The sequence below is a fragment of the Filicampus tigris genome, chromosome 10 (genome assembly GCF_054856515.1).
Source record: "Filicampus tigris isolate MCC_2025a chromosome 10, RoL_Ftig_1.0, whole genome shotgun sequence".
In the NCBI taxonomy this organism is placed as follows: domain Eukaryota; kingdom Metazoa; phylum Chordata; class Actinopteri; order Syngnathiformes; family Syngnathidae; genus Filicampus; species Filicampus tigris.
Window position 1 is genome coordinate 21,057,995 of NC_141226.1, and position 19,853 is coordinate 21,077,847.

General features: G+C 39.8%; 1 protein-coding gene across 18 annotated transcripts in view; it reads left to right on the forward strand.

Moving 5' to 3' along the window:
* Positions 1 to 16,604, forward strand: part of mbnl1 (muscleblind-like splicing regulator 1) — a 65,056-nt gene extending 48,452 nt beyond the window's left edge. For 10 of the 18 annotated variants that reach the window (XM_086042307.1, XM_086042309.1, XM_086042316.1 and 7 more), the window contains 9 exons: positions 866 to 1,087; positions 3,146 to 3,385; positions 5,939 to 5,992; positions 7,029 to 7,182; positions 8,317 to 8,352; positions 9,911 to 10,002; positions 10,254 to 10,298; positions 11,035 to 11,106; positions 12,430 to 16,604. In XM_086042307.1, the coding sequence (XP_085898433.1) occupies positions 866 to 1,087; positions 3,146 to 3,385; positions 5,939 to 5,992; positions 7,029 to 7,182; positions 8,317 to 8,352; positions 9,911 to 10,002; positions 10,254 to 10,298; positions 11,035 to 11,091 (900 nt within the window). In that variant the 3' untranslated portion in view covers positions 11,092 to 11,106; positions 12,430 to 16,604. The remainder of the gene's footprint in view (positions 1 to 865; positions 1,088 to 3,145; positions 3,386 to 5,938; positions 5,993 to 7,028; positions 7,183 to 8,316; positions 8,353 to 9,910; positions 10,003 to 10,253; positions 10,299 to 11,034; positions 11,107 to 12,429) is intronic. The other 8 variants (XM_086042318.1, XM_086042320.1, XM_086042319.1 and 5 more) reach the window with 8 other exon arrangements.
* The last annotated feature ends 3,249 nt before the right edge of the window (positions 16,605 to 19,853 follow it).

A 19,853-nucleotide genomic window follows, 5' to 3' on the forward strand; every position in this document is an offset into this window, starting at 1 on the left:
TTGCACACTTGGGGTCGCCATCCCAAGTGTTTGACTCTAGTGTCCGTGACTTTGAGTGTATATGGCTTTAAAAAGCAAGGCCTGGCCTGGTGAGTGACATGGGCGTCAGCGAATGAGAGTGTAGAGTCGGCTTGCGGTTAACAGGCCAACTCGTGAACGATTCGGCTTGAGTTGCGGCCATTGGCATCTCGTGTGTGTTTGTTCATTCAGAGTCGTCTTTTAACATTTGAACAAATATTTTCGTTAGCGTGCAGAGATTTGGGGCAAAAACGACATCCACAAAGTCGGCCATCTTGATCACACTCACTCACACATCACATGAGTCACAATTATAACTTGCAGATGTCGTTCAATTCCGAACAGCATATGTACAAAGTTAATCACGATTTATTACGTCCATAAAACATTAAAAGATTGTTGAGCGATTGAGAGGGGAGTTGTAATTTAAAAGTGAGATACAACCCCCAAAATGAACAGAATCCGTAAGGATTTTGCATTTCATTCTGTTTTTCAATCTGCGGGACAGTTCATGCGAGGGGCAAAAACAAAAAAAACAAAATGAAAACAAGAGCGTTGCTGATTATTATTTATTACTTATTTGTAATATGCTTGCCTATATTCATGCTATCGCAGTGATGTCCTTTGTCTGACAATTTGTATATATCTTTAAAATGATTTATCATCACATTGTGGTTCATATGTACATACCACAGTTTGATCTCCCAGCGAGACTGCGGACTTGTGAAAGTGGAGACAATGCAGCTCATTTACTATCTCTGCATGCAGCAGATTTTATCTTCGGCTTTATTGTCTGCACAACAAGATCTGTTTTGTTCACCCCAAGCTCATTCCCTCCGTCCTTCAGCCCATGTTCTCGGTGACGCCCGGCCTGGCCACCAACGCCAACGCCGCGGCCGCAGCTGCCGCCGCGGCGTTTAATCCCTACCTGAGCCCCGTGTCGCCAGGCCTGATGCCGCCGGAGATCCTGCCCAGCACCCAGGTCCTCATGGCTTCCAGCCCCGCCGTCAGCCAAGTCCCCAACGCTGCCGCTGCGGCCCAGAAACTGCTGAGAACAGACAGACTTGAGGTAACTGCAGCCGTCTTGTCTGGAAATGACATAAAAAAAATTTTAAAAAATTAATCAATGAAAACTCTGCATGGAGCATTTGTTGTTTTTATTCGGAAAAATAAATCAGAAAACTGGATCCCAATCCATCCTTATATTAACAACAAACGTGGCTTTCACTGTAGAAATTCCCAAGAGACATTTTAATCTTGTATTTCATCAGTTCAAATCTGCAGTGGAGAGATCATGATGAATACAAATCATTCCTAATTTAGATCTTCATTGAAATGATGCAAGCCTACCACAAAGGCTTGCAATTATTTACATCATCAAGCGTGCATCCAGATGTTGAGCTTTTGTTTTTGTCAAAATCAAAACATGCAACAAACTACACATGTTGAATTTTTATTTACTTCGCGGTCCAGCAGGGAGGCACAACTTGGGTTGTGCTGCCACCTGCTGTCTCATATGTGAACTACAGAAATTGTCTGACAATAACTTAAATAATTGTGTTGCTCTATTGCAGTCTTTGCCAATTTTTATTGAGCTAAGGCGAATATATTTGACACTAGAAAAATGTCACTGCACACCACCAAGCATAAACATCACAAAGTATACACGATATGTTGGAATAATGATGATCTCGGTTTCCAGTTCAATCACAAAATATGTTTACTCAGTGTTCTATCTGGGCTGTTTAGTAGTTGAACGCAAAGCTTTTAATCTATACTTACCAATGTGTTACCATGCAACAAAATCTTCAGGGTTTTTTTCTTGTGTTTTGCCGTGTACTTTCTTGGTTGTGCTATCAATATGGGTGTTTATGTGTGAATATTGCTGCTGTGACAATAGAATTTCCCAAACTGGATAAATAAAGCCTAACTGAATGGCAACCAGTGGCTACACCCCCTAGGGCTGTGCAATTAAACGAAATTCAATGACGATTACGATTATTACACTCCACGATTACAAAATTGCCATAATCGTAAAAAAAAACGTTATTAATATGCATTTATATCCAATGCACTATGTTTGTTTACACAAAGAAATCATACTTGAAAATTTTATAACTAATTTTTTTTGTTTGTTTTTATATTTTTTATGTTTAAACATTTTCAAATTTTGTACCAAAAAACAAATGATCGTGATTTCAATTATGACCAAAATAATCTTGATTAATATCTTTCCATAATCGAGCAGCCCTACCTCACCTTCTGCCCTCTAGTGGAAGAGCATCGAATTACTCTGCCTGCCTGTATGTCGTTGGCATAGCTGCTGTATATAAATAAATATATCTATAGTAAATAAAGCAAAATGCTCTGACCAGTTAGGTGAACTTGGATCATTGCCTGCAGGACACCTTGCACTAATGTGCTAGCATAGTGATTGGGAGTCACTGCTCAACTGCACTGTATTTATATGGATGAATATGTTCATGAGAGCCCCTTTTCTGGTTAAAAGACTGCAGGTCTCATCCATTTTTAACCTTATTGTAGTTTTTGGAACTGCGCACCATCCACAGAGACAGATAAAAGCCTTGATGACTCATACTTAATCTGCATAAACATAAAAAGCAGAGTGATTTGTGCTCTACCCAGTGCTGTTTTTATGCGAGCAAAAAAATGGTGGAGCATTAATGGCTTGCATACCAGGAGAACTAGCAAATGATAACAAAAATGTAATTAAAATCGCGTGGGCAACTTGGAAACAATAAAACAAATAGCTGAATCTGAATGTCTGCCAGCTGCTTTTATGCGGAAGATAACGGCTCTGATTCTTTCTTTCCTTTTTTGTTGTTTTCAGACATAATGATAATAACCCCATCGGCCTATGAAATGCTGTTTATATGATGATGATCATTGCTCTGTATTACATCCAAAATACACGTCGGGCATCACAACTGCATGTGGAAGTGTGACTCACTAACTCGGCGTCGCTTGGTCCATTTCTTAAATTGTTTTTGTTTTGGAACCGATTTGGAATATGAATCAACTGAGTTATGAGCTTGATCACAGAAGCAATTAAACTCATAAATCAAGGTACCACCGTATATTCTTACCGCTGTGTCTCTGGTTTTAGGTGTGTCGCGAGTACCAGAGGGGGAACTGTTCCCGGGGGGAGGACGACTGTCGCTTTGCCCACCCCGCAGACAGCACCATGATCGACACCAACGACAACACCGTCACCGTCTGCATGGACTACATCAAGGGGCGGTGCTCCCGCGAGAAGTGCAAGTACTTCCACCCGCCGGCGCACCTGCAGGCTAAAATTAAGGCCACCCAGCACCAGGTGAACCAGGCCTCAGCCGCCGCTGCCATGGTGAGCAATCTTGCCGTATGCGGCCACATTTATTGAGTGTGAGATCCAATTTTTATTTCATGTTGGCTTGGGTCAAACATTACGATAATATCGTAGCCCGCAAACCGAAAGATAGTTCCTCTCTTTCTTGGGGGAGTTTTTTTTTTTTTTTTGTGCTTCCTGTCTCTTACTTCCCTTCCTCTTGACTTTATAAATGGGTTTTATTGTGCTTTAAAGCGGAAGTCAACCCAAACATCTTTTTTTTAAGAATACGTTCCCAGCAGGCCCACTAGTTGAAACACGGCATTCTGATTGATTTTACGTTTGTGGAATATACGTTAAGCAGCAAAATGCACTCGTTTTTAGCCATCTCTGGGAGCGGCCATTTTATATTCTGTCGACTGAAAATGACATCACAACTGCTCACAACGAGCAATCAAGGCTGACCTGTTTTCTGAATCTGAGCCGTGATTGGTCGTTGTGAGCAGCTGTGATATCATTTTCAGTCGACAGAAGACAAAATGGCCGCCCCCAGAGATGGCTAAAAACGAGCGGATTAACACTTATTCCACAAACGCAATATTTTTCAGAATGCCCTGTTTCAACTAGTGGGCTTGCATAGAACATATTCTTGAAAAAAAAAATGTTTGCGTTGACTTCCCATTTTAAGTTCTGCCTTTTAGCAATGGCACCAGTACAGCCACTAGTCTTCTGGTTGTTGTGGGTTTTTTTTTTTTTCTTACATGCTAATGTTGATGTAAAGCGGCTGAGAGCTGGAAGTGAATTGTTGCAAAGTGACTCTGACTCGGATGTGCACAGTGAAACCTCCCCAGATGTAGTACAGTGAACCCCCATTTATTGCAGAGGGGATATGTTCCAGACCGACTGATAGTAGCTGACGATTTGCGATACGGAAACCATATTAAACGTGTTTTTTTGGAACATTTTTTCATATTTGGTTAATGATGATTTTTTTAAAAATATATATAATTATTATAAATTTTTCACAATACAGTATACATCTTTGTTATAAAATTCTAAAAACAATCAGGGAGCTCCTAGGGTCATCAAGATGTCTTAAAAAGTTAAATGAAAACTTAAACAATAGCTCCATATAGTTTTCTACAGTAAATAAAGTTCTCCAAAATGACAGAAATGTTAAAATTTCACTTATCTTTGTTTTGATTTCAAACAAAAACAAAAGGTGCAGAGTGTTCCCGGGGTCAGTACAATCCCTTTTAAAATGAGCAGAAAATGTAAATAAATAGTTCCTTGAAGTTAGCGCAATTTTAAATTGAATTATTATTGGCCATCAGAGTTTTTAAAAAAAGGCTGATGCCGATATTAGTTAAAATGCCCAATACCTGCGACGATAATCGTCCCGGCCGATAATCGGCTGTGAGTCCAACTTCTTAAAACGAACTTACACTGATTAAATTTACACTTTTAAAAGAATTCCTCAGCGCCTGTTCTGACTCTCGCTCACACAGTTCTCCAAATAAGAGGCAAATCTTGCTAGCTTCAACTTTTATTTGTTCTCCCAGGTGAAGTTTGCTCTACAATTGACACATAAACCAAAGAGAATTAAACATTGTCTAATGTTCAAGCAAACCATATCATTTAGTCTACTGAAAGCCACCAACCTCGATTCCGACATCAAACGTAAAAATACGGCGCACGGGCTAGCAGAAATTAGCATAGATGTAACAGAAATAAACGGCACAGCAACAGACAAACAGATTATACAGCATTACTCGCAGGCATATTTATTCTCTCTGCTCTTTGGCAACAGTGCCTGTTACTAGAGCTCAGTAGGGGACCTTCTCTGTCACTTCTGTCTCGCTATTAATTACCAGAGGCGGGCATTTTACTCAATTTTGCTGGTCCGTCAGCGGCCACGGTACGTCGTTCGTCAGTCTGTCATTTTTCCTGAATTGCAACCATTAGCCCGCCAGTTAAGTCGGTCAGTCAGTCTGTCAGAAGGCCATTGGTCTGTCAGTTGGTTCCCCCCCCCCCAATATCTGAAAAAAAAAAATGGGTGTCCGCCAGTGACAGGACACTGAAGGAAAAACTCAATTCAAACTTGCCCATATAGTGTCAAAAAAAACCCTGAAAAAAAAAAAGATTTCTTGAAGATTTTCCATATAGCCGACCGGGGTGCGAACGATGAACTGCGATATCACAGGGGGTTCACTGTATTCTGTTTAATACGATTACCGAGTTGAATAATGAGTGAACAATGTTTTCATTGCTACGTCCATCCATTTGTGTGTGACGTTAACTAATGTAGACTAGCGGTACTGTAATGTATGTAGTATCATGATGATCACGTAACCGTTGAGCAGTAGAGCTAGTCTCCACATTGTGCATGCCTTAGTCCTGTAATCCCCTTGTAAAAAAAAAAAAAAAAAAAAATGCATTCCAATGATTTGTTTTTTTATTTGTTTTTTTTTTCTCACCTATACCCAAACTGCACTGCTGCCCCCATGATGCACCTCTGCTTGCTGGTTTATGTTAATGCGCTTGAACCCCATTGGCCCATTGCCATCATGTGCTCGCTGCCTGCTAATTAAGACTCAGTCGGCTGTCAAATCACTGAAGCGACCCCTCGACGCAACCTTTGACCTGGTACTATGACCTTTCACCTTTTAGCTTGGCATGTGGCCTTGTTGTAGAGCAGTGTTTTTAACTAATGCTATTTGGTCGTCTCCGTCTCCGTGCGATGTCTGTTTGTTTTTTGTTTTTTTTCCTTCTGTCTTGAATGTGCGTGACAAAATGACTGCGGCTCTTCCGTTTAGGCCTTGGGAAAGGGGGGGTTTGCGGGGGATTCCAAACGAGGTCAATATGAATTCACCAAGAGCCGCAATCAGTTCATCACCAGTCATGTCTTCTAACACAAAGCGAGTGAGGGTTAGGGAAGCCTTTAAAAATGGTAGCACGGCTTCATGTGTCTTAGGTGTTGACTGTTGTGGCGCTCTCGACCGTGTGCGTGAATGCGTTGCTGCTAGTGCATGTCAGGTGGGGCTAAGAGGTCTTACAGTCCTACAGGGTGGTGGTGGGGGCGGGGGCGGGGCCGATCACACCGTAACGGGTGATTGAAAAGAGATGGCTCACGCCGTCAGACCTCAAATGGCGGCCTCACGTCAAAGACGCGTTGCGCTTTGGCCTGAGACCTTTTTTTTTTTTTTTTTTTTTGCACTTGAGTCTGTGCGTGAAGCGTCGCTTAACGCGGCTTCCACAAGTTTCTCATGGAGCTAGCAGTGCAGCCTCCCTCTCTCTCTGTGCTTCCACCTCTTGTTAGCAGCTGTATCGTCGTTCTTTTAATTGTCAATGCTTGCCTATGTTGCATTGAGCTAGCCGCAAGTACCGTAAGTAAATATTCCCAGTTGAGGATGAGAATTCACGAATGCTTCTTAGCCAGTAGCTCCAGTAGGCACCATGCTCCTGCTTGTGTAGTACATGTGTCCGAGTGCTGCTTGCTTGCTACCGATGAGACGATCATATTGCTGATGTACACACAAGGATGTTGTCATGCTTCACCTATGATGCCCTCTAACATATATTCCCTTTTTTGTTTTGTTTTGTTTTTCCAACTCATCTTTTTGTTTTCCCTCCACACACTCTTATCTCTCTGCCACTGACCTGCGCTCATCTGGCTGGGCAGGGTATCGCCCCCAATGTCATGGCTCCCCTGCCAAAGCGGGCGGCCCTGGAGAAAGCCAACGGGGCCTCTGCTGTGTTTAACACCGGCATGCTCCAGTACCAACAGGCCCTGGCCAGCATGCAGTTTCAGCAGCAGGCTGCTTTCCTCCCATCAGGTATGCAAACCGCGAGCTTGCCCTCTGATCAGCGGGACGATGCCCGGATCGGCCTAACCCGCCTCCCGCTTGGCTGGAGTTGGACAGATGGCTGTTCGTAACATTGTGGACCATCTATCCAATGCGTGTGGATTTTTTTTAAAAAAACATTTTTTTATTTTTTATTTTTTTTTACTTTTGGATAGAGGGACTTGCATTGCCACTTAGAAGAAGTCACAAACTTGTTACTAATTTCTCTCAAAGCACATGTAAACTGCGTGGCTTCCACCAAGCGGTACATTTCACTTCAGTTGCTCACAGTACAGTTTCAATTGGAATTCGCCTTTTATTGTCATCTATAGTTTGTCGTATATATATACGTATACATATATATATATACATATACATATATATATATACATTCATATATACATATATATGTATATATATACACATGTATATGTATAATTTTATATATAATTTCATATATATATATATATATATATATATATATATACACACATGTGTATATGTGTATATATATGTATATGTATAATTTTATATATAATTTCATATATAATTTTTTTATATCATTTTATAATTTGGGCAACAGAGACTCTCCACACTTCTCTTTTTAGCTCCAGGTACATCTAAAAATATAGTCAGGTACCGGGTAGGTAAAAACACAACTTATGGAGCCGAAGCCAACCGTCCCGCTTGGTGGAAGCGAGGCACCTGGGTACGTTTTCACGAGCTCGTAAAAACTGGAAGCTTTTTCAGTTGAAAGAGTCACGTGCAAACAGCCCGTTGGTTTACGAGTTTGCTCATTTTGAAGCGGTGGCTCACATTTAATGACTGGGGCCTGTGGTGGAGCGGCGATGCGGGCTGTCTTGACATGTAATGGTAATCGAACAGGCTGCAGAGTGTGGCTCCTGTACACGTTCAGCCTTCTTCACACCCGTGTTTATCATGTTTGGTGACCCCTGTAGGAATTGACATGTACCGTACTTGAAAACATGCACCATGACTGACCACGAGATATTAAGCTTCCCCCACCTTTTCTCTCCCCCTCACTCTAACGAACCTTGTGACGGGCTGTTTTGATTTCTCTTCCCCTTATCCAATCCACTTCCTGTTGCACTGCATGATGGGCAGGCTCAATATTGTGCATGACCCCTGCAGCCGGCGTTGGTAGGTTCCAATTCTCCTTTTTCAGTTCTGTGTGACTTCCTGTCTGTGGCTCGCATGCGGCACCGAAATGTGACCCGTTTAGTTGTGTTAGTTAAATGTGGCAAACTAAGCTGCCGACACCACTACGAAAGTAATCCTTTTTTTTTTTTTTTTTTTTTTTTTTTTTTTTTTGTGTGTGTGTAAAAGACAAATATTTCAGTGTTGTTTTAGCTGTCATATCATTGTGTTTAGTTCACGTGACATTTTGTTTTTGCTGTTTTCTCTGCGTTGCTTGACCACTTAGCCTCTCGTGCTTGTCGTCAAACTTGCTTCTGGCTGGTCACACTTAAGAGCGCTTTAACTTGAAGACACTTTTCAAACCGTTAAACACAGAGGGAGATCCATTTGAACCTTCCCCCTTCCCACCTCCGCCGGATTGACTCTTTCTAAATTTCACTCTACGTCATTTTTACATTATGATTATTATTAGGTATTCCGTTGTCCCCACAAAGTGACTTGAAGGAGAAAAAGGAACGGGCAGCCCACTTCACCTTGGGTTTATGAAATATTGCTTGAACTATTTCAGTAAGATGGAGGTCAACATATGTGTCGGGTGGAAATCCTGTATGTCCAAATATGGCCAATTTCATATTTTTTCACAAATAGGTGCTGTTGGTCATGCGCTATGTTTTATTTTTTTATTTTATTTTTTTTACATATTATTGGCCAATTTAAAGTGTTGAAATGGCTTGAAAGTAAATCAATTAATTAGTCTGAGAAGCGTCATTTTATCTTCACTCGTCCTTGCTCTGCGGGAGCATTGCGGCATTATATTGCCTCAAGATTGAAAGTCTGGATGTTTTTTTTTTTTTTTTTTGCCAATGATTAGTTAAAATAGATGAGGTATATTTTAATAGGTCTGTTTCGTAAAAAAATGATAGCTCTAAAGTCTTCGTCGCTGTCCTGTAATTGGAAAAGTTTTTAATTTTCACTTTAATGCGATGTTTGAAAAGCGGAAACATGATTCGTGTAAAAATAAGAAAATTTAAAAAAATGGAGATTGTTGATGGAGAACTGTTTTTCACATGACAGTGACTATATATATATATATATATATATATATATATATATATATATATATATATAAAATAATAATAAAATAATTGTATGGTCACTACGTCACATACTTCTATTTTCGAGTTTGGTCATTCAAGCAAGATGCTGTTTTTCTTTTTTGAATCCCCTGAAAATGTGTGCTTTTGGAGATGCGCGGATTCCACCCGAGCGCGGCGATTTACTGAAACAACGGCGATCTCATCTCAGTTCAATCGCAAATTGACCGCCCGTGCGCGGTAATTGTCTCGTTGATTCCTCAGACTTCGCTCGGACTTTCACCGTCTGTCGGCCGAGAAACGAAAGGGGACGGCGTTAAATGGAATCCCTCGAGAACTTCCCGTCTGGCGCTTTCTCGTCTTCCCCTTCTGTTGTGTGCGTGTGTGTGTGTGTGTGCGCGCGCGCGTATGTGGCTACACTGCTCCTCTGTGTATTTTTGCTTACATGATTCTCCCCTCCAAAAAAGTTCCCATGATGCACGGTGGTACCCCAGTCACTGTGTCTGCAGCCACCACATCTGCCACAAGCGTTCCCTTCGCAACTGCCTCCACCAATCAGGTTTGCACCTCAACCGCCTCTCTCGCTCTCGTTCCCTCTCTCCCTCGCCACACGCGGACGATCAAAGGGACGCTCGCAGCGAGCGGGTGGGTGGCAAAATAGGCGGTGCTCCCTCTTGTTGGCCTACACTCGAGTCCAACTTGCCAACGTGTACTAGGGATACTCGTCTTTCCTTCTTGAGAAACAAATTGTGTTGCATTTCAATGTGTGTCCTCGTTGTAACTCCCGTTTTTGTCCTTTCCTATTTTGAGGACTCTTCCTTATCAAAGTTGACTACCAACGAATACATGCAATTGGTATGTATGAGGTAGTTTTTTTTGGTTTTCTTTTTTTAAACTCCCCCCCACCCCCCCCGCCCCCCAACCTCATCCCACCCCTACATTGACCATTCGCACAGCTCGTGCAACAGCTGCTATCTGTGCCCTTTGGTGCTTGGCTTTTTTTTTTTTTTTTTTTTTTTTCTTCTTTTTTTTTTTTTTTTTTTTTTTTCCATTTTTCATTTAAACTTTTTTCGCCGCTGCTTCCAGCACGTAAATCCCAGCTTTACCATATTCCAGCCCAACAGTCTGAATATTGTTAACGGGCGCATCGTAGTCAAAAGTCTGTATCAAAGACATGCTTGAGGATGAGCCAGTTTTGTGCATTATGCTGTTGAGTTGTGCAGGTCAACAACATGGAGGACTTACATTTGCATGGGGGAGCCAACTCACTGACCCTTCACTGCCTTGATAATAATGATAATCATAATTATAATGATAATGCTCTCCCCTTCTTCATGCTGTCCAGATGCGCTGACTCTCACTCGAGTGTAGCCTAATAGCTTTTCTACTGTCATCTCTATCTTTTCTTGTTTTTTTTTGTTTTTGTTTTTTTTTTTGTTGTTGTTGTTTTGGGTTTTTTTTCCCAGCTGAGAACTTCTCATGAAAGTTGACAGGATGGCGTTAATCTGTGTGTACTCGGGCTGCGCGGTTGTATTTTGTCTCGGAATCGCACTCACTTTCATCACGTGTCTGCTCTCTGCCCCCTCCCCAGATTCCAATAATATCTGCAGATCATCTGAGTAGTCACAAGTACTTGACTCAAATGTAGTTACTCTCAAGAACAGTGAGTCTCTGTTTAAATCCAGCACACTTACACTGCTCACAAAAAAAAAAAAAAAAAAAAAAAAAAAAAAAACAGTTTGAAATATTTGGGTTGAAATTTCAGGATGATGTGATCTTAATTTGACTTGAAACTTTTAAATGTCCAACTGTTGAATGTTTCGGTGCACAACTTGCTGTTCTCTAACAAGGGACGGAATGACACAACAGGTGTTTGATCCATGGACATTTCCGAGGACGTCCACTTGGGTGCCTTTCTGTTGCAACCTGTCTGGCAAGGTGCCGTTGGTCGCTTGTTAGGTATCGTCACGGTTGCAAGATGTCAAAATGCGAAGAGTAGCGATGCGGCGAGGTGTGCCGAGGCTTTGAAAAGTTGTCAAGTATTTCATCGTTTGCAATGGAAGGGGATTTTCCGCAAAGCGAGTAGCGAGGCTTGCTTCGTTTAGGGGAGGAGCTGAAGAAATCATATCCAAAGCCGTGCGTCATAGACAGAGCAAGTTCCAAATTGGGGATCATTTCACACTTTTATTGAAGAAAGTAAAGTGCAATTTGCCTATTTCATAGCGCATTAAAAAAAAATTCACTCCGTTTTATTTACTCCCTGTGGCCTCTGCTCACTTTGCAGCCAAACTTAGAGGAGAGTCACTGTCGCAAAGACGGACTTTTACGTAGTTTTACTTTAAAAAGTATGCTCGACGGCTAATTGGTGAAATCCATAATAATTTGTGGGCTTTGCAAAGCCAAATTCAAACACCGTATTAGATGTCCGCTTTTGTTGTATCGTCCAACAGTTGCGTTTTACAGGAAAAGAATCGTATTCAAGGATCAAAGAGAGCCATTCGAACAATCTTAGAATCCAAAAAATATACTTTAAAAATTTTTTCTTCCACATTAATTCCAAGATTTTCCTCAAGTAAATATCGTTTCCAAGCTTCCTAAAAAAAATTGTAATTGAAAAATACGATTAATCGCGATTGATTATGGAAAATGTTGCGATTAATTAGTTAAAAATCTTTAATCGCTTGACAGCACTAATATATATATATATACATATAATTTTCATTTGGCTGAAAAGGGAATTTTCACATCAGCTCCTTGTTATGGAACAGAAAGTTGTACAAAAAGCACTCAAACGTTCAAGAGTACAAAAACGACAAAGTAAGTTCACCTGCAATGCATTTTAGTTCCATCCTGAAATGTAACCCCAAAGCCACGTCGCCCTAACTTTTTTGTGAGTAACGCTTGTCATTTTTTTTCTTTGTGTGTGCCCTCCTGTGTTTCCTCCAAATAGTATCTAACCCCCGACCCCTCTTTCCTCCCCTTATAGATCAAATGAATGTGCGCTGGCACCGTCCGAGCCGAAACAGTTCAGCCTTTATTTCCATAAAACTTTAAGAATGTCGAGCAACGGGACTGAGGAGGGTCTGCCATCCGTCAAAACATCCGTGGTGCGACCCCGTGCCATCTGCCCACATGTCAAAAGCTGAGAGAGAGAGAGAGAGAGAGAGAAGAGACCGTCTTGGTGCCTGCGGGGAAAGGGGGGGGTCAGTAGGTCTCATCACACCGCTGTACATCGAAAATCACAGCGCTCGATTGGTTGTAATTCACTTCACCGGACGCAGAGAAGGTCAAAAGGTGGCGTTTGCGCGAGTCAAAGTGCACCTCTGGTACGTCAGGCGACCAAGATCTCTTTTTTTTTTAATTTTTTTTTTTTTATTTTTATTCCTTTTATGTCTTTCTTTTGATTAATCAGCCATATTTCATCGTTTACAAGAAAAAAAAAAATCAAAAAAAAAAAAAGATAAAGATATGCACCTTGAATTTGAATCGAAATGAGAAAGGCACAGCCATTTTGAAACAGGTAATCTGCTAAGACGATTGAGCGCGTGCAGTATTGTGTGTGTGTACAGCTACTAGTCAAACTAGACTCGGATGGATGAATAAATGAGGGTTGTGGACATATGAATGTTGTGGGTAAACCAACATACCTGTGTACCTTGAAAGCACAGCCAGGCTTGCTCTTCTCACCTTGTCATGTGCCATAGAGGCCATACAGCTCAAACCAGAGTGTTGTCTCAGCAGTGTTATTTGTTTACCGAGGGTAAAATTTAAAAAAAAGAAAATAATAATAAGTAAATAAATAAATGTTCTATGGCTCTTAATATTGTTTAAGAAATGTTGATAATTTTAGAAGTGGGTTTTGTATGTGCTAATTTTTGTGTTTTTAAATCTTTTCATTCTGGCTTTTAAATGGAGAAAAAAAAAAAGTGTAGTTCCTCGTTTCATCGACTAGAGTGGTGTTATTTTTATTAGTTTTTTTTTTTTTTTTCCTGTTGTCTTGCCGGGATTACGTTGTCGCTCAAGTCGGTCGACTCTAAAGCCTGTTGATTCGGAGTGTGCAGCTTGTTACCTTGTCCTCTTTGAAAGAGTGCTAACTCTGCGAAAGGAACCCCGCTGAGCCCCGTGCTAACGGCAATGGAAGGCAAAAGTGTCTGTTAGGTCATTGTAAGCCAGCCCCCAAAAAAAACAAAACAAAAAAAAAAAAAAGTACATTTGAATGATTGTTTATCTGAGTCAAACGTCACCGAGTCAAACTTAACAAACGGCAGCGGTTCCCAACACCTCCCCCCCATGAAATCGTAAAAGAGTATGAGGGGGCTACGCTGAAGAAAAAAAAATTCATGATAGAGGAGCGAAAAAAAGCTGAAAGCAAAATGTCAACTTCCCACATTATTTTTGTAATATCTTTACCTTTCTTTAACGTTAGTTTTATTCAGATAAGATCAAGACTTTTGTCCTCATATTAACAATATTACACATTATATTTCCTACAGCTCTTTTTTTTTTTGTTCTTGAAGAAATACATTATTCTCATTTTATGCCGTTTTTACCCCCCAAAAATTACCTTATTTCCGTAACTTTTTCTCTCATCCCTGTCCTTGTATTATTGCAGTCATGTTGAAGTTTATTCTCATAACGTTACAATTTTATTCTAATAAACACTTTACTCATATTACAGCTATTCACCAAATAAATGCTATTCTCATTTTATTACATTTTTGCAAAAAAACAAAACAAAACAAAAAACTCATGACATTATTCACCTAACGTTTCATCCTGTAAAACTGTCTGATGACTTTTTTCATCGGAATGTTAACTTTATTCTTGAGTGATTCATTTTCCTCAGCATATTGCGATTTAAGGGAGTTAGTTGCACCAGAGTCATAATTACAGTAAATAATGAAAAAGCCTTCTAGGCCATAAATATAAACAAAAAATTATAGTTGTATAATTATAATTGTTTGCTCCCTCTTGTCCCATGCAAGGATACAAACTACGGATGTCGCGATATGCGAACGTCACGATACGATAATATCACGATACGGACCTCGTGATACGATCATTATCACGATATTGTGGGGAGATTGGCGAGAGATATAAAACTCCCAAGCGCTTCTTTTGGCGATTAGCGCGGGTCTTAAACATAGGCGGCATCTAATTAAACCGCACTAATAAACTAACCACCAGGGGGTGCTGGAACTGCACAGATGGAAAACAACATTTAAGCAAACGTGCTGCTATTAATATCGTGACATGACGACGACGATTTATCGTGGCAATTTTAATATCGCGATATTGCCGATATTGTGACATCCCCAATGCAAATTGGTTAATTGCGTGCCGTTTTTATTCTCTCTTTAAAAATCCTGTAAACCTACGAACCCCCGTATTTTTTTTTCTTTTCACTGTAGCCCTAATGGCCCATGAGAAAAATCACTTGGCACACCACCAAGCAAAAATCTCACCAAAAAATACTGAAATACAGAACCAATGATGATCTTATCTCAATTTACTCATAAATTGACGTCCTCAATGTAAATTGTGGGCCTATTTCATTGAACTTTCATGTTCTTCCTGTCACTGACAGATTATACATGAATCTTTTGGCAAATCATCTTCCGACTGATTAAGTGGAATTTCTCTCGGCCCACCTGATGGCCTGTCGTGACACAGTGTTGGGAATCACTGCCTTTAGCAAAAAAAAAAAACACACACAATGGGATTAAGAACCCTGACGGTTTAACTTCAAAATCGCGGAAAACCAAAAGTCGTTACGGTATCTGTTGCCGAGGAATCACTTTTGTTTGAATGAGTTTGTATTCGTACCACGGTCGTGTTCATCTGACTGCTGTGTTGCCGCACACAGAGGTGTGACTCGCGCGTCTTTAGCGATTGTATTGTACCTAACAAAGCCTTAGATGACCTTGAATGGGTCACGGCCCAAACTTGTCAATCGCCATGCAGGTAAAAGAGCACCAATGATGTTTTCTAGTTATCTCACACACCGCTTAGCATACGTTTGTGCTTTCTCTTTCTCTAGGTAACAATTCTCCTCTTAAAAATCCTTTTAAGAGCTTTTATGTACTACTTAAGGATTTGAATCTATTTGAGATGCATAGATGTAGATGTTTTTTTTTTTTGTTTTTTTTTTGCCTTACTATATTACTATATTACTTGACAGCATCGATATAGCCGTTGTAGATTTTGAGGTTGTATGACATTCATAATTTTTTCTTTGGTTTTCAAACCATTTATAAATGATAACATTTTAAATATTCACGTCATTCATATAGCTGGATGTCTTTTTTTTTTTTTTTTTTTTTCCAGTTGGTGTTACATTATGTTTGTTTTGATATGTGGAACATGTGGAATTAGTTTTGCTGGGATCGCAGCAACAACCATTTTCCTCGTCGACGTGTCAAGATCATGTTTGAAAATGTATTGTATCAATCTTTAGATTGTCCATGTTTTAGGGTAAACATTGTTTTCTACTGTATCCATTTCAAAGAGAGATTATGTCGTTTGGTTGGAAATATTTCTTAAATTTGCCCTGAATGTCAGGCCAAAATGAGCAGTTGAAATTTTGGGGTGTGTGGATATTATTATTGTTATTATTATTATTATTATTATTATTATTGTTTATTTGTTTTCCGGGAGGGGTGATTGGTGAGAAACGGAGAGTAGACTTTCCCCTGCTGGTGAAGTCAGAAATGCTGCAGATGATGAGTTCTAACCTAAGGGACGAAGGTTGTGACTTTTTGCACTTCTGTATATAGTCAAATAAACAGAGACAAATGTGTATCATATTGAGATTATTTTGAATAAAAAAAAAAAAAGATCTATAATTATAAGGAATTTTGTTAGATTAATTTAAATTCATAAATTAGAAGACCAGCTAAAATTGCTTGCAAAGAAGGGCACTAGTTTCTTGGCCAATGCATTCGGAGAAAGCTATGCGCTTTTTGTCTTCTTTTATCGGTGGCTAGTTTTGCCTGGGAATGTTTTTGGGGGGGAATAATGTGTCCCCCCCCCCCTGTCCTGCTTAATCCACCCCTTCACATTATTTCATTTGTCGGCTACATCAGTGCTCCCACGGCTCACTTGATCCAAAAAAAAAAACAAAAAAAAAGAAACCAAAAAAAAAACAAAACAAAAAAAGAATGTATTCCATTATGATTTGACTGCATGTAAAACCATGTAAACAAAAACATAGCTACGTAAGGAAAGATTTCACAATAATCCGTACAGTAGATACACATCCACAGTGGAGGAGAAATAACACGTTTCCCAAACAACTCATCTTACGCTTGTGTGATTAAATAGTTTCCGGGCAAATATGTTATTTAGAGAATAATGAAAATATGAGCACTCATCCAACCCAAATACTTTTCCAGAGCCATATCCAGTATATATTTCCCGTCAACTCACAGCAAGTTGTGTTGCTCTGCTCTTCAGATTGTGCGCTCAGCAGGCGAAGGCCGGCCGCGCCAAATGTACATTTGGGCAAAGGCAAGTCTTGAAAATGAATGTAAAGCAGCTGCTGTATTGTTGCTATAGAACCAAAGCACCAGATTCTCCAAAACCAGACGTTCAGTCCGTCTCTTCCCTGCTGGGGGCACACACACACACACACACACACACACAAACAGATGCTAATGCTTTTTGCCCGCTTTATACTTGTAAGCGCAACTACCACTTATGTATTCGCTAACAGTTGCCACGAGATGATGTCTGATTTGTTTATGCACACTTGATTGTTGCCATAATTGACTCTTATCTGTATGGATGAAAAAAAAAAAAAAAAAAAAAAAGAGATATAAATAAAAACAATTTGATTTGCTCATGCAACACGCGTGTGTCGTCGTTTTTCAATGTAGGGCAGCCTCTGCTGTGACGTGTGCGCACGTGAGCAGCATCACACGCTGCCTTCGGGGTGACCTCGTGACATTAGTTCTGGAACAGCTCCATTGAGGCTCATTTGTGACAGATGTGGAAGGGTACGCTGATGGCGCCCACGAGACCGCCCGTGATGTTATCTGGGTCAAGACAGCAAATGAAAATGACAGCAAATGAACACTGCGATGAACTTTCATGTTGAAATGTCACATGTCAAGCGGAATACGGTAAAACATCACATCTTTAGTTTTGTCTTTAGCACAGGAAATGCATGCTCAATCGGATTCAGGTCAGGTGATTGCTACAATGGAATATAACTTTATTCCCCACAATGTTAATGTTAATCTTTTAGTTTGGAAAAGACATCTTTATTTGATAAAAAAAAAAAAAAGGACTATATCCACCCTTTGTTTGAAAAAAAAAAAGATTTTAATCCTGTGTTAAACCTTTTTTTTTTCCTTAAAACAAATCAACATTATGTCATGTGATATTTATTTTACATTTCCCCCATGAATATCAATCATTTATATTTTAAAGTTGCTGCAACTTGACTGTTTGAGCAACCCCAAAAAACAAGTTGAGTTCTTTACTGTGCAATAAGTAGTAGACATAAAAAAAAAACACTTTCACCATTCAGACCCATAGGCCCTCGATTACTATCCAGGAAGCTGTATTATTATTCAATGCATAAAAAGTGCCTTTTTTGCCCCACATTAGTCAAATTATATGGAAATAACAAATACGTTAAGAATGCCAATGAATGCATTTTCTCACCCTTCTATCGCACTATTCCCACACAGTCACACCTTAAAATGGAGTAACGATGAATAAATCCAGTTTGTTCTCACAGGGTGTGAATTATTCTCTCTCCCACATGCCATGTACAGAGTGAATATGAATATAAAATATGAACTATCAATAGGATGCAGTTGTTATTAAATGCATAGCTGCTTGCTCTGAAACCTATAATGAATTTTGACGATAAACCCGTTGCCTACTATTCAATGGTGGGAAGTCAAGAAGTACAAATACTGTACTTAAGATGTTTTTCAGGCGTCTGTTCTTGAGCATTATTTTTTTCTGACCTTTTTACTATTACTTTAACTGTCATTTTTCTGACAACATTTTACTCTTACTCCACAGTAGCACCACGGAAAAACGTGAAATAGGAAGCATCTCTACGGTGTAACGGATTTTGGAAGTTGTTGGTTTTAGTTACCTTTTAAATAATGTTTACATTCAAATGTATGGCACGCAACATTTAAATCAAAATGTACCTCAATAAATGCTTGAAAACAAACAGTTCTAAAAATTGTGTGGACTGCACTGTACTTGAGTATAGAGTGTGAGAGCTTGGGTCACCTCTATGAATATATCGCTATGAATATATCTCAAGTCCCAGTGAGGGGAGGGGGCCATTGTCCAGACATGTCCGTGGCCGTGGACATGTCTGGACAATGGCCCCCTCCCCTGTCTGTACCGTAGTTAATAGAAGTGTGTGATACTGCATATTTTGGTGTCGATCTGATATAAAGGAAATGCAGTACCTGGTATCGCCATACCAGGTACTGATACTGGCACTTTTCCATTATCAAGGTAGATGCTTTACATCACAAATTGCTAAATCTCTGAAAATTAATTTTCATGACCTTCAAGTGTTTTTGTGGTGTTTCCTTTTTTTTTTATGACTGAAGCACAAAGCTTATTGGTAAATAGAAAATCCTACTTTTTCCCCTTACATTGTCAAGTGATTTTTTTGTGAATAAAGTTAATAAAGTGATCAACGGAAAAAAACAAAGATTATCACTACACAACAGATATAAAACATTTCAGAAACCAATTGTTTTTCAAATTGAGAGAATCCAATGCAAAAGAATCCAATCCAATGCAAAAATAAAACCTTTATATCTGACTGCATTTCTTTTCCTTTATAAAACAATGCCAACTGGTGAAAATATTACAGAAGCGTGGACCTGCCATTGTGGAGTAAACATATATGACTGAGCTATGTCGTTCGGACTTACTGTCATGTGAACATATTGATAAAGTCGTTTGAAGGTATTGACAAAGTTGTTGATAAGTCTTAGTAACGTTGTTCGAACATATTTGGTAAAGTTGTGTGAGCATAATGGCAAAATGTGGGCTAAATGCTAAACACATGAACACATCTCTTCTCATAACGTCACGGGGTATTACGCACGATTGCACATGCGCAAATCAATACCCTGTGGCATAGGGCAGAAATGCCGTTTTTTTACTAGCATGCGCTGAATCGACTTTACCAATACTACATTAAAACGATTTAGCAATATGTTGGCACGATTTTGCAGTACGTTCGAACGACTGCACCGACTTGTTTGTAACGACTTTGTAGTATATTCGAGCGGCATCAAAAACGTTTACTCCGCATTGGTAATTCCACACTTCCACACTAAAAATAAATTAATTGTGGGAAATTTTAAACAATCCCCAAAGCTGTTGGTTAAATCACAAGCCATTTGCAGAACAAAGGGT